Source organism: Eptatretus burgeri, chromosome 10 (assembly GCF_056783735.1).
Source record: "Eptatretus burgeri isolate ZD-2024b chromosome 10, Ebu_testis_v1, whole genome shotgun sequence".
NCBI classification, from domain to species: domain Eukaryota; kingdom Metazoa; phylum Chordata; class Myxini; order Myxiniformes; family Myxinidae; genus Eptatretus; species Eptatretus burgeri.
In genome coordinates this window covers 44334964-44348245 of record NC_140970.1, presented here as the reverse complement: position 1 = coordinate 44348245, position 13282 = coordinate 44334964, and the positions used below count along the sequence as shown (strand labels likewise).

General features: G+C 44.1%; 1 protein-coding gene across 14 annotated transcripts in view; it reads left to right on the top strand.

Moving 5' to 3' along the window:
- Positions 1-13282, top strand: part of LOC147018441 (membrane-associated guanylate kinase, WW and PDZ domain-containing protein 1-like) — a 324904-nt gene that overhangs the window by 239344 nt on the left and 72278 nt on the right. For 12 of the 14 annotated variants that reach the window (XM_085898077.1, XM_085898078.1, XM_085898075.1 and 9 more), the window contains 4 exons: positions 238-310; positions 399-468; positions 673-828; positions 3258-3396. In XM_085898077.1, the coding sequence (XP_085754203.1) occupies positions 238-310; positions 399-468; positions 673-828; positions 3258-3396 (438 nt within the window). Of the gene's footprint in view, positions 1-237; positions 311-398; positions 469-630; positions 829-3257; positions 3397-13282 lie in introns of those variants that run through there. The other 2 variants (XM_085898079.1, XM_085898084.1) reach the window with 2 other exon arrangements.

Here is a 13282-nt window from a genome sequence, read left to right as displayed (position 1 = left end):
CTGACGATCCTGCTCTTTGTAGTTAATCTACGTCAAAAGCACTTGGCTCGTGGCTCCAATTGCAACCATGTAGTTCAAGTTCAACTGAATCCTTCATTTTAGATTGAGCCAGGAAAGGTAATAGTGCAGTCAAGTGAAAAATGAGATTGTGGATGTAAATGTTAAATAGAGTAGATGTGATTAACATAGTCAATATACTATGATAATCATAAAGATGGTAACATTGTTCACATTCAGAGCCAGCACGCACTACAGCACCAGCCAGCAAGGAGCAACCTGTAGACAACACCCAATGCGGGCAGGACAACAGGTAGGATGATGGAACTGCTGTTTCACCTTGTGATTACTCATAGCTATATCAATTAATCAAAACTTTACTTTTTATTTTCTGTATATAGATCAGAGGTGAAAGCGAGACAAGACATAGTGCCTGAACCTACCCAGAACCTGGTGGGCAAACAAAATGAGGTATGCGGGTTCAAACTCAAAACTATGCAGATGCACCAACTCACAGACAGGCGTTTGCAGTTTAAGCCATTTGAGGGATAGTAAACCACTGGTGTCCCATATGCGCTTTGGCAAATGTCAATGTTTGTGTGTCTGTCCTGACATTGCTTTGTGGTGATGTAGTGCCAGGATTCTGGAACACTGCACTCTTCACCCTTATGTTAGCAGGCTACTCAAGAGGGTGAGCTGTATGGTGTGGAGCTGGAGCAGGGCTCAAGAGGATATGGCTTCAGTTTACGAGGGGGACGAGAGTACGGCTTGCACCTCTTCATCCTACGGCTCGCCGAGGACGGCCCAGCGAGCCGCACCGGCAAGCTGAGGGTACACGTTTCATCATCATCATAGTCCCATACTTGCGGAGCAGCAGGGTTCCCAGAATAATATGGGAATGTTTCCATGGCAGAGAGAAATACCTGTGGACAGGTCACCACGCCATTACATATGAGGGCAATGATTTAGAATTTGGTCATGGCTTCCACATAAGATGCCCTACTTTTTATTTTAAAGCCACGGTGTGATCTATAATATCCACCAGCGAATGCTAACAGATGTGTCAACTGGCTTAACATTCCATTCAAAGGACAGCTGACTCATTTACGCAATATCTTGCCTGCAAAGCACCAGGAAGACTGTTTTGTAATCAGACGGAGGATTGAACCCAGACTTGGCATTTCAAAGGCAAGTACACTACCTCTGAGCTGCCCTGTCACCCCTAAACATAATTAATACAACAATAAACTTTAGATGGGGAGCTGATAGGATGGCCTGGAAGTACACACACTGGCCTCTAAGCTGTGTAGTGTGGGTTAGAATCTCGACCCAGCTATAAACTGTCATCCCGGTGTTTCATCGGCAGATTGATTCATCAATGTGTGTGCCGTCCCTCAAATGGATGTTAAACGGGTGTCCCATCTGCCGGCATTAGTTGGTGGGCTTTAAAGATTGCATGGTGTCTTTCGTGAAGAGTAGTTGAGCTATCATGGGCACTCTGGCCAAATTCCAAATTCCTGCCCTAATCTTAGTTGAATGTCAGGCCTAGCCAGCCGGTTTGTGAAATATTTGGGCCAAGCTTCCCCCTGCCTCGTCCACAAGAACGTGGGAATAATTGTGGCTGTTAAAGAAGAAACTTTAGGTTGGGCGTTTAGCAGACCACGCATTGAATCGGAAGAAATCTTTTGAAATAATATTACTAGAGGGAGTCCAATAGTGAGCTATGTTAGGGTGAACTCTGACAGGTAAGCTATATCCACAGCCCAGGGGAGCTGGACAATGAAAAGCTGTATGCTGTTGATACAACGAGCTTTCAGAAACAAACATTGTACTTTCTTTGAACACCGTTGGGTTATCCTGAACATTCAAACTGCTGAGACCGTTGTCTGTACCCTTAATTTTACCCTCTCATTTTCTGACACACGCTGATCAGGAAGCATCATCTTGAGGAATGGATTACACATGAGATCATTTTTCGGTTCTGCAAGCATAACAAAATGGTAGTTTCCCAAGTTAAGGAGCCATCTGTTTATTACACACACACACACAAAATGGTGGACATTTTTCCTCGATCCCTGTCTGCCAATTTCTCACACACTTTATTACCTTCCTTCTCTTCTCCTTCCCTCCCCCATCCTTCCTTTTGTCAATTTATGCCTTGCCTTCATGGGTACATCAGCATGGTTCATTTTGGTTCTGCTATTTCAATTCACTCCAACTGTTATGTCTCCATTTTCCCTCCCAAGCACCGAATGGGATATCATTATGTCATTTCCGGACATCATTATGTCATTTCCGTGGGTGGGGCCTCTGAAGCCTTTCCCGAGGGTGCACTAATGGTTGACAATGTAAATATGTTGCTGTTCTCCTTGAGGATGAGTAATCCGACCATAAAGATGGCTGAAAGAATGCATGAGATGACGACTGGACATATGATCTGTTGGTATTTGTTTACAGAAAAATTGTTGTTGCACTGAGTTCAGCATTGATGGTGTGCGAACTGTGACTCTCGACATTTTTTGGGGCTGAAAGGATAGCTTAGAGGTACGCACACTCGCCTCAGAGCTATCTTGCCTAGATTCAAATCTCGACCCAGCTGCAAACTGTCATCCTGGTGTTTCATCAACAGGGAGATTCATCAATGTTTGTGCCATCTCTCGAATCGATGTTAAACTCGGCATCCCATCTGTAAGCATTAGTTGCTGGACGTTGATGAGCTATCATCAGGACCCAAAACAAATTCTAAATTCCTGCCTTAACCAGCAGGGGCATTGCATCAGCGGCAGAGTCACCTCCCAACCCCCCCCCCCCACACACACACACACACACCAACACATGTATAGGTAATAAATAGATGGCTCCTAACCAAATTCAGGAATACACGATGAAAGCAGCAGTCACCCCAAAGCTTCTATGCGAGTGCATTCTTGAACCAACTAATGGATGACCTGTCATAGATGAGTGAGATGAAGGGGGCAAGTTGGTGCAGAAAAGCATAGTGGGTGCTATTACAATTTGGACATGTGAGGGGGTTTGCAATTTAATTTCTGAACATGATGAAAAATTTCACCAAGAATACACAGGAAGGTAGAAATTTAAATGATGATATCAAGTACATCACGTACCCCACTGTCCCAAGTACATCGTGAATTTCAAGGTGATATCAAGATACGTGTGAGTTCAGTATTGTTTGATTTATTAGTTGAGCAGGTAGAATCCAAGAAGAGTCCCAGAATTATGGCATCGTCTTGTTTCCACAGGTCGGTGACCAAATTGTGGAGATAAATGGTGAAAGTGCTGAGGCGATGACCCATGCTCGTGCCATTGAGCTGATTCGCAACAGCTGCGGACGTGCTCGTCTCATCTTGCGCCGAGGCTCAGGCCTTGTCCCCGATTACGGTGGGCCTCCCATTCTCTACATGTCCATCTTCATCTTTAACAGCTTGCCTCTAATAGTGTAGCAAAAGCATCACATTGTAACAGCACAGTTTATCTTTCGAAAGATATCATGCAACACCTGTTGCCTTCATTGTGTGACATGTCATACAGCACTACATTTCCATGTGTCCTGCTCAAGGTAGGGATGCTTAAAGGTCCCCTGACATGCAAAATAAACTTGTTTTATATATATATATATATATATATATATATATATATATATATATATATATATATATATATATATTAATTTGACCTTCCTAGTGAAGAAATCACCCATGTTTTTTAAAAAAATCAAAAATGGGATAATTAGAGCAATATTTCGATCATTTCTGGAGCTATTCACAACTTGCTATGCCCCGCCCCTAAAAAAAGGACTTCAGCGAATCGCAGCGTTGACGTCACATACAGTAACTCGCACAGAGTGGATTGACTCGAGATCTCTAGAGTCTAGACCAGCGTTTCTCAACCTTTTTACCCTTGTGGAACCCTTGGAATAGTTTTCATGTGTCAGGGAATCCCTGCATAAAAATTATTATATACCATTATTAATATCTAGCTCTTTTATATTTTTATCGTAGTTCACGTGGTAAATATAATATATTTTTTTTCGGATACCTGATTTAAGAAAAAAATGACCCCCTTTTTGCCAAATTTATTGGCAATGAAAAAAAATACTGCTCGTTTATGAGACCTCACACCGAGGTTTTAATTCACAAAAAAAATCTGTAAACACACACACAAAAAATATACAGTCACTCAATGATAGACGAATCCGCCGCGTACAGGACGTCCACTAACCAGTGAGGGCGGTTTCACACTTGCGCCATATAGACATCGTTAAATACATTCCCTATGGTTGTTATAATTGTAAATAATATAAGAGGTTGAAGCCTCTATTATAATAACCAAGGAGTTTCCAACAATATGCCGTACGTGTATAGTAAAATTACGAATATTAAATCAAACAAAAACTACTCAAAAATACATTAGCCTATTGATTACTGTTTCTCGCGGAACCCCTAGCGACCTCTTGCGGAACCCTAGGGTTCCGGGGAACCCCGGTTGAGAAACACTGGTTGAGACTAGTCGAATAAATCCGTCGTCCGTCCGACGAAGCCGATAAATCCGTCGTCCGTCCGACGAAGCCGATAAATCTGACGTGCTGTAGCTTTTATTTATTATTCTCTTTTTTTTTCATTGATTTCTACTGTTGCTACATGACGACAGTTGGAATAAAATAAATAAAAATGCAACAGAACGTCAGATTTATCGGACTACTCGAGACAATTGTGTCACAAGGTGTGTTCTGCACACAAGTTTTCATCGTATCCGGACAGAGAGATTGCTTCGTTTTATGCACGGAGAGACACGGCCGATGACATGCGCCGGCCTTGCTTGCGATTAATTCGCCGCGGTGCAACATGTCCGCTGCGCTGCGCTGTTCACGTCACCTCACTAAAATATTTCTGATATCAAGCAGTATGCAAGTCGAATTTACATTATTGAATTACGAATAGGATTTAGTCGAACCAGTTGTTATTTCCGAGTCTTCCTTCGATGTCCTCCCGATCATCATGAACTCCGGGAATTTCATCGCCATTTTCCTCTGCTTGTCCTGCTTCAGGCTCGAACTGCTTAGGCCGTATTTCATCTCCAGCTGCCTGAACTTCACCTCCCGCGACAATGTCATCCCACAATTCTCCATGTGATTCAGACCGAAATCCTTCATTTCTCTCACACTCACCGTCGTTACCAGACAAGTGAAAGTCCATGTCGTCCATTATTCAAAACCAAATGTTCGATTTTTTTTTTAAAGCAGAAATGAACGAAGCGATTGAGTCGACCAATCAAATGTGGAAACACACAGCAAGCCAATAGAATCACGTAGACCACCAACCCGACTAATTAACATGCAGCCTTTGTAATCCTGTAGTTGACGTCATGTGGGTTACGCCCCTTTCAGGAGAATTTTTAGGGGCATTCCCGAAGAGGTTTGTTTTTTTAATTTTACATTTTACAGAATGAGTATTGTGAAAAAACTGTCAGATCTGAAATCACGATGAAAAACTCCTCTAGGACATATATAAATGAAATTTATGTTCTTTGGCATGTCAGGGGACCTTTAAGCACATCGAGCTCCGATGGGATGCTTCAGCACATCATGCTCTGATAGAACGCTTATTCATATTATCCTCTGATGGGATAGTCACCTCTCCATCATCTTGAAGAGCCATAAGTATTCCTCTGCATAATCCAGTTTTCATTTGCTATAAAAATGCATAATTAATCGATCCTCCACAAGATGCATTCCAAGTTGGAGTTCTGCTATTGACCGGTAAATAATGATTACATGATGACAGAAAAATTGTGTTCGTTTTTTATTTTTATTTTGTATACCTTGTCGAGGCTCGAATGAGAGCGAACACACAATGCACCGCAAAGGGGGGCATGAGACAAGAGGGGTGGGAGAAGAAAGGATAAAACAGTGGGGAAAAGAGACATTAGGAGATCTGTGGAAGGGAGAGGGATGGGGTGGGGAACACGGGGTATACAAGATGGACATTACAGGGACTTTCAGGAAGGAAAGCAGGGAATTTGAAGGAGGTGGGGTTGGGGGGGGATTAACGGGGGAAGAAAAGATCGGGGTTTTGGATGGGGGATGATAAGAGGGAGTGGAGAACAGCTGTTTTGAAGACCTGGAGAGAAGAATGGGATTGAAGAGAGTGTGGGAGTTTATTCCAAAGATGGGAAAAAGAGGAATGAAAGAGTGAAGGTGAGCAGTGTTTCATGATTTTGGTAGTTTTACCAGAAGGGGGTTGTTGATGGACCTTGAGCGACCTGCGGAAATATGGTGGGGACATATAGCATACATAGCAGGGGGGGCGAAACAAGAGAGGAGACAGAAAAAGACAGAAACACCACTGACCTGCCTTCGGTGAGAGAGTGAGAGACCCAAAGACTCGGCTTCATCGCGGGAGATACGAATGATCCTAAATACCTTGGTTTCCACAGCGTGAAGCCGAGAAAGGTGGGAGGCAGGAGCACCAGCCCAGAGGGGAGAGCAGTACTCCATCAGGCTACAGACGGAAGCTTTGTACGTGGTCATGAGCTCAGGTGGGCCGAGGAAGGACTTTGCATGACGGAGGATTCCCAGTCGGCGACTGGCTTTGGAGGCCAGGTTGGAAATGTGGCTTTCCCAGGAAAGATCATTGCAGATAGTGAGACCCAGAAGCTTGAATGAAAGGACTTGCTCCAGAGGATTGTTGAAAAAGTAGATGGGGGGTTTTGTAAATGGTCCTTGAGGAGAGACATAGTGAGAGTGTGAGATTTTACAGGAAAATAGTGATGAAAATAACCATTCCTTTCATGCTGTGAGGCACATAGGAGCTGCCAAGGCAGTTTCCTTGGCTAAGGAGTGCAGTCCTGGATGGATCACCACTACGACGTAGGATACTCAAATGGCTTATCTCTCGTGAATTTCAATAATGCGCTTGGAACTCCGAGTAAGCTAGAACTCTGCTGTTGCTACTTTGTTGAAGTGGATCAGCTAGCGGTGTAAACTACTCTGTTGTACATTGTCTCCTCACATAAAAAGCCTCTCCGATGCTGATACGGAGGTTTCCGTTGATGTGAAGGGGGTTCAATAGTCATTACTCATTACTGCCACTGAAGCAAATTCCCCGTACTTTTCCTTTATGCCCCTTAACAGGGTATATCCTCTGACTCTATGTACACCACTCTAATCGATAACTTCCCGTGAACACGAATAATCGGCAGAGCAGCCGCCACTTCCTGGTTTACAAAGATTCACAGTAATTTTTAATCAAGGGTTCTATGTAAGCATTGATTGTTACAATCTGTGCTCCTGGCATGAGTGATCGTGCCATTATAAGACTTGCCCATGTATGCCCGTGTGAAATATTCTATTTCAACGCATCTTTCATCAAGAGTGATGATAACTGCCTCATAGTTATGTTGCTCATGGAGATGTGAACTTTTTGTTCTGCCTCGGCCCATTTCTGACACATCAGGACTGAAGTCCTGAACCTTTTATTGGAGACATGGTATCGGGCATCTCGCATCACAGTGAGGCTCTTTAAACTAGCCCGTTCACAGGGCAGCCCACCTAAGGCCAAAAAAAAAAAAAAAATAGACTTTTAGCCTAACTTCTCACGAGGCCAAACAATGGATGTAATCCAGAGACCGTTGGTCGAAGTATGCGAACCGCTGTGGGAAGAAAGCAGAAGCTGATGTTTCAGGCGTTAACCTGCAGTGGCATCATTTTGCCTTTTATGTCATAATATGTCAATATGCTTTAGCTTTGGCTTTATCAGGGAATTTTTCCGGCATGGGATTTCCCATCAGGCGTTTCAGAGGTTTTTACAGTTGATCAGAGGTCATTCGGCTTTTTCAGAGGTCAGAAGTTTAATAAAGACTTGATTCGGAATTCGAACATCTTGGATGTCTCTTCTCCCATGCTAAATCGGCGACCCCAACGTGATCCAAATGGACGGACAAGAAGTTGCAAGCACACCCAGTCGCCAGGAACTAACAACCAGCCGTGCCCTTTCCGGATGCTCAACCACCTTCATTGGTGGCAGCGGTTTTGATAAAGCTGCTGCCATTCTGGCCTTACAATCCACATCTGTGGTTTATACAACTCGAAGCCCAATTCAACACCCGAAACATTACCAACAAGTTGGCACGTTCAAATACATTGTTGGCTCCTTGTCACCAGGGTATGTGACGCAGGTAAAAAATATTTTGCTCAAACCTCCAAGTAATGCTCCGTACATGACTTTGAAGACTGCATTCACAAAGCACACGACTCCCTCTGAGCACTGCCGCTTTCAACAACTTATTACAGCTGAGGATTTAGGAGATTGAAGACCCATACAACTACTGCATCATATGCAGCAGCTTCTCAGTAGCTGCCACATCACCTTTGACCAGTCACTCCTTTGTGAGTTGTTCTTGCAACGTTTACCACCACACACACATCTGCAGGATACTTGTAGCAAATGCTGCACGACCCATCACTGTGGCTCTGGCTGATCATCTCATGGACACAGTTACACTAATCGTGGCTAATGTGATACTTCCACCGTAGCACATTGCACAGCGACAACTAAAATGGCGGACCTTAAGAAGCTCATCCTGGAGCTCCAAATTGCACAACACCAGTCGTGCCCATCTTTGCATTCCCTTTGTAGAGACAGAGAGAAATGCCTTACCTCACACTCCCATTCACTTCACCTGACATGAACACTCCAGATTAGTGTTGGTACCACATGACCTTCGGTGCCAATGCTCGTCAGTGTATAGCACCATGCTCGTACCGGCCACAGGGAAACTCTGAGGCCCACAAATGATCGTGACAAGTTCACCTGGGCCATAGATTACCTTGTCATAAAACCTTATGATGCATTGGACCTGTTTGCAGTCACCTTCTCTTCCTTGTGGAACATAGTAGCAGACTTTGTTTTCTTGTGGATACAGGGGCAGAGGTGAGCATCGTTTCATCTTCTGCCACTGAAAATCAAAATCGCCAGGAATATTCATTACATGCCGCTAACAGCAGTGTTATTGCTCCATTTGGAGAACATTTCCTTCAGCTTGATTTGGGTTTACGTCGCTCATTTCATGTGCCCTTTTCAGAAAGTACTTCATGACTTCCCATCCATAACGTGCCAATCGGCAACAATCCAGCCCATTAAACACCAGATCATGCATCACATTGAGAAATTATGTATCGCCTGCCAGGAGTTTAACTATATGTTCCAACGTGGGATCACGAGTCCATCGTCCAGCAGTTGGGCTTCATCGCTGCACATTGTACCCAAAAAGACAACTGGGGATTGGCATCCTTGTGGGGATTACCGGTCCATAAACAACACGACTGTTCCAAACCGTTACCACATTGCACACAATCAGGGTTTTACCACTACAATCCATGCTGCTGCAATCTTCTCCAAGGTCGACCTCGTTTGTGCGTGCCATCAGATTCCCGTGGATCCAGATGACATCCTGAAGACAGCAGTCACCATGCCTTTCAGCCTCTTCGACATCCTTCAGATGCCATTCGGCCCACGCAATGCCGCACAAAACCTTCAACGTTTTATCGATCATGTGCATGCACTTCTACTACGTTTATATAGATGATATTCCAATTGTCAGTACAACCACAGAAAAACATCAGAAACACCTACATATCCTCTTCACCCGTTTACAGGACTTTGGCATCATCAGTCCCACAAAGTGCCTTTTCGGCGTTATGGAGTTGAATTTCCTCGGCCACTGTGTCAACCACTCAGGCATCCATCTGCTCGAGCAGAAGGTGAAGATTATTGGGGATTTCTCGTTACCCTCATCTCAACACACACTGTGAGAGTTTTTCGGCCTCATCAACTTTTACCATCGATTTATTCTAAACGCAGCCACAACACCACAGCTGCTGAACAAATTATTCACAACTGGTAAGCATGCTGAAGTGTCCTGATGGTCGGAGTCAACCTTGTCAGCCTTCCACACCATCAAAGATGCACTGGCCAACGCCTCATTCCTGATTCATCCGAAGCCAGAGGTTCCACCAAACCTGATGGTAGACATGTTTGAGGTAGCTCTGGATGCACCCCTTCACCAATTCATCGATACCAACTGGCATCCACTGGCCTTCTTCTCTAAATGCTGAAATCAACAGAGCGCAAGTACATCGCCTTCAATCAGGAATTACTTACTGTATACCTCAACATCAAGCATTTCTGCAATTTTTTAGAGGTGAGAACATTCTCTGTTCTGACTGAACACAAGCCTTTAACTTTTGCTCTATCCACCCATTCGGATTCTCACTCTCCTCGCACATTTCACCAACTCCGTTATATATATATATATATATATATATATATATATATATATATATATATATATATATATATATATATATATATATATATATATATATATATATATCGCAATTCATCACCGACATATGGCACAACAAATAAATAATGAACTCGACGGCCGATGCTCTCTCGTGCATCGAGGTATTGGTGTTGTCTTCTATCAACTCACTGGCCATTCATTTTAATGCACTTGCAGCAGCGCAATGGGAGGACATGGAGCTCCACCGCCTACAGTCTGCAACTGGGTTTGCTTACATTTCACGAGGTACATCGACGGGACAGTCACACCCTTTCATTTCTGCAGCATTCCATTGTACAGTCTTTGACACTTTTCACTCGCTCACGCACCCAGGCATTCGAGCAATTCAGCGACTCGTTACCATGCACTACGTCTGACCATGCATCAACCCCAACGTGCGCCGTTGGGCCGAGCAGTATCTTCAATATCAATGCTCCAAGATCCAACATCATACTGTCGTAGCACTCAGTTGCTTTTCAACATCAGACAGGCATGTTGACAGGGTCCACGTGGATGTTGTTGTCCCCTACCACCTTCAAATGGACGTGTTGCTATTTACTGACTTGTTTTATGCTTCACCCGTTGGCCGGAGGCTACACCGATAGCTGATATCACCGTACCTATCATCGCCAAAGCCGTTGTGCACACCTGGATCACACATTTTGGTGTCCCATCACCCTTCACTATGGACAATTGTGGTCGCCAGTTTGAATCGGTTCTATTTCCCAAGCAGATTCAACTCCTGGGTACCATCCACATGTGAACCACCGCTTACCATCTGGTAGCGAATAGTATTGTGCAACGTTTTCACCACCAACTCAAGTCTTCCGTGCAAGCACATGATCCTGCTTGATCATCATACCTATGGTCCTGCTTGATACGCGAACTACTCCAAAAGATGACCTTGGAAGCTCCACTGTAGAGCTAGTGTACTGTCCACTGCTTCGTCTCCCAGGAGAATTCTTCTCAGTGTCTGATGATACTTTGTCTGACGCCACCAACGATGACAGCCAACCTTGTACGGCCATGCAAGGCCTCCGAGCGACACCAACACATATGCCTTCATCACGCTTTGGTTTTTGTTCCCAGGAATTTTCTACGTGCACAAACTACGTATTCGTACAGCATAATGCTGTCCAGTAACCTTTACGGCAACCTTGTGATGGATCTTACAAAGTTCTATCATGCTCTGATAGGACCTTCATACTCGATATTATTGGTGGTCATGATACGGTCTCCATACATCACTTGAAGCCAGCTTTTCTTGAGGAAGCCCTGGAGCCGATCCTCCCACTAATGAACTGGTCAACACCTACTACAACAATACCCTTACCATCCTATCCGACTCGCTTTTGGTAAGACTCATGTACACTTTCCAGAACTATATTTATCGAAGTACATTTTGCTTGTTGACCGTTTCTCTTGGCTGTGACTATGACATGGATAGTCAACAACTCTTATTCTTCACCATTATGTATTTTCTTTGTACCTTCTGTTTGATTAATGGAGTAGGAGGGCTGAGTGTCACAGCATCATTTTGCCTTTCATTTCATAATATGTGAATATGTTTTAGCTTTGATTTTATTGGGAGATTTTCCAATACGGGGTTTCCCGGCAAGGGTTTTCGAGGTTTTACAGTTGCGGTGTAATCAAGACCCCACTCGGAATATGAACGTCTCAGATGGATTTTCTCTCATGCTAAAAACTCTTTGGTGGAGCAAATAAATAGTATACTTCTGATGGAATCAACGTTCTGTTGATGCCATCCACTGTTCTACCTAACCACCAATGGAATCAATGCTCTGATGATTCCATCCACTGTTCTACCTAACCACCAATGGAATCAATGCTCTGATGATTCCATCCACTGTTCTACCTAACCACCAATGGAATCAATGCTCTGATGATTCCATCCACTGTTCAACCTGACCACCGATGGAATCAATGTTCTGATGATTCCATCCATTGTTCTACCTGACCACCGATGGAATCAATGTTCTGCTGATTCCATCCACTGTTCTACCTGACCACCGATGGAATCAATGTTCTGATGATTCCATCCATTGTTCTACCTGACCACCGATGGAATCAATGTTCTGCTGATTCCATCCACTGTTCCACCTGACCACCGATGAAATCAACGTTCTGCTGATTCCATCCATTGTTCTACCTGACCACCGATGGAATCAATGTTCTGATGATTCCATCCACTGTTCTACCTGACCACCAATGGAATCAATGCTCTGATGATTCCATCCACTGTTCTACCTGACCACCGATGGAATCAATGTTCTGATGATTCCATCCATTGTTCTACCTGACCACCGATGGAATCAATGTTCTGCTGATTCCATCCACTGTTCCACCTGACCACCGATGAAATCAACGTTCTGCTGATTCCATCCATTGTTCTACCTGACCACCGATGGAATCAATGTTCTGCTGATTCCATCCACTGTTCCACCTGACCACCGATGGAATCAACGTTCTGCTGATTCCATCCATTGTTCTACCTGACCACCAATGGAATCAATGCTCTGATGATTCCATCCACTGTTCCACCTGACCACCGATGGAATCAACGTTCTGCTGATTCCATCCATTGTTCTACCTGACCACCGATGGAATCAATGTTCTGCTGATTCCATCCACTGTTCCACCTGACCACCGATGGAATCAATGTTCTGATGATTCCATCCACTGTTCTACTTGACCACCGATGGAATCAATGTTCTGCTGATTCCATCCACTGTTCTACTTGACCACCGATGGAATCAATGTTCTGCTGATTCCATCCACTGTTCTACTTGACCACCGATGGAATCAATGTTCTGATGATTCCATCCACTGTTCTACCTGACCACCAATGGAATCAATGCTCTGATGATTCCATCCACTGTTCTACCTAACCACCAATGGAATC